This window comes from Otolemur garnettii, unplaced genomic scaffold, assembly GCF_000181295.1.
Source record: "Otolemur garnettii isolate 467f Iridium unplaced genomic scaffold, OtoGar3 scaffold00044, whole genome shotgun sequence".
Taxonomy (NCBI): domain Eukaryota; kingdom Metazoa; phylum Chordata; class Mammalia; order Primates; family Galagidae; genus Otolemur; species Otolemur garnettii.
In genome coordinates this window covers 10,899,266-10,900,621 of record NW_003852439.1, presented here as the reverse complement: position 1 = coordinate 10,900,621, position 1,356 = coordinate 10,899,266, and the positions used below count along the sequence as shown (strand labels likewise).

General features: G+C 47.4%; 1 protein-coding gene across 2 annotated transcripts in view; it reads right to left on the bottom strand.

The window, feature by feature from the left end:
• DNAJA3 (DnaJ heat shock protein family (Hsp40) member A3) overlaps positions 1-1,356 on the bottom strand; it is a 35,774-nt gene that overhangs the window by 6,754 nt on the left and 27,664 nt on the right. For both annotated transcript variants that reach the window (XM_003790941.3, XM_012805806.2), the window contains exon 7: positions 849-977. In XM_003790941.3, the coding sequence (XP_003790989.1) occupies positions 849-977 (129 nt within the window). The remainder of the gene's footprint in view (positions 1-848; positions 978-1,356) is intronic.

Below are 1,356 nucleotides of genomic sequence, written 5' to 3'. Positions count from 1 at the left end.
GGTTGCTGTGAGCTGTGGCACCACAGCACTCTACCCAGGGTGACAGCTTGAGACTCTGTCTCAAAAAAAGAAAAGAAAACAGTTTCACTACACAAAGACAATATCTAGAAGAACTAAAAAAAAAAAAATTTCCACTCATTTCTGTACCAAACCTGCTAATGACCACATGGAAATAAACTGAGCTGGAGTCTGCCCAAAGCAGAGCCTGTTACTAGGACAATGGGACAGGAGTTTTGGGGAGGTGAGGCCAGAAAACAGGAATAAGAGAGTGAAGCAGGACACCCAGGAGCAGGAAAAGCCAATACAGGGTGCATAGCTGAGGTCCCTCCCTGGCCCTCCACGGGTTTAATCCCATGGGACCCTATAGAGCCAAAGAATGAACCTTAGACAGAGGCAGAAGGCTTCACCCACAGCACTCACCTCCTTGACAGAGGTCACTCCAACATCTCCTATACTACACACACTGAGGCTAGGGAAGGCCCTAAGGTGAATGCAAAGAGTGGTGTGACATGCAGGTAGAAAGGGCCAGGGACAGGTAGGAGGTGAGGTGCAAGAGGTACACAGGAAGCTGTACATGGTGGGCGCAACCAAAACCAGAGGTAGCCAGGGGAACATAACTTGGTACCACAGGTGTCTGTTCTCATAGCCAGACTCTGGGTGGAAACAGGTACGGAGAGCACACAGTAGGCAATGCATCTCTGCACCACGGTACGGCCCAGTTCCCAGGGCCTACTACCCAAGAGGAGGAGCAGATGCCAACCAGGAGCTGCTTCTCATGGCAACCATTATCCATTTCAGAGAAAGCAACAAAGTACAAGGATGGCTAAGACCACCTCTCACTCTCTTACCGTCACATTGATTGTCTCGTACAGGCCCTGGGCTCTGGCTGTGCCCCCAAGAATAGCCTGAGCTATAGAAATAAAGAGGTCAGAGTGGATGTCTGCACCGTCCCTCCGGAACACAGGGCTTTTCTGCACCTAAGGCCAAACAAGAGAGATGAATGTGACCCATCCTAGAAGTCCTGCTTGAAACTAAACATCATTTACAAGACTTGCCAGACCTGAGCGCAGGGCCTGATAAATTTCACATCCCTTCTATGCTCATAGCATAGTACTGAGTGAAAGAACTGTATTTCTACCAGAGCAAAAGAGCTCCCCAAGGCTCTGACAGTGCTGTGTTCTGTACATTTGTGTACTGCAATGGAAGAGGGACTGAATTTGTTAGTCTGAGATCAAACTGTTCAATTGTGAAGGGAAATAAAAATGTAAAATTGGCTTTTTGAATTTTTTTTTTTTTTTGTAGAGACAAAAGTCTCGGCTTTTCTCCATGAGGTCACCTTTTCTGTTACTTTACAGA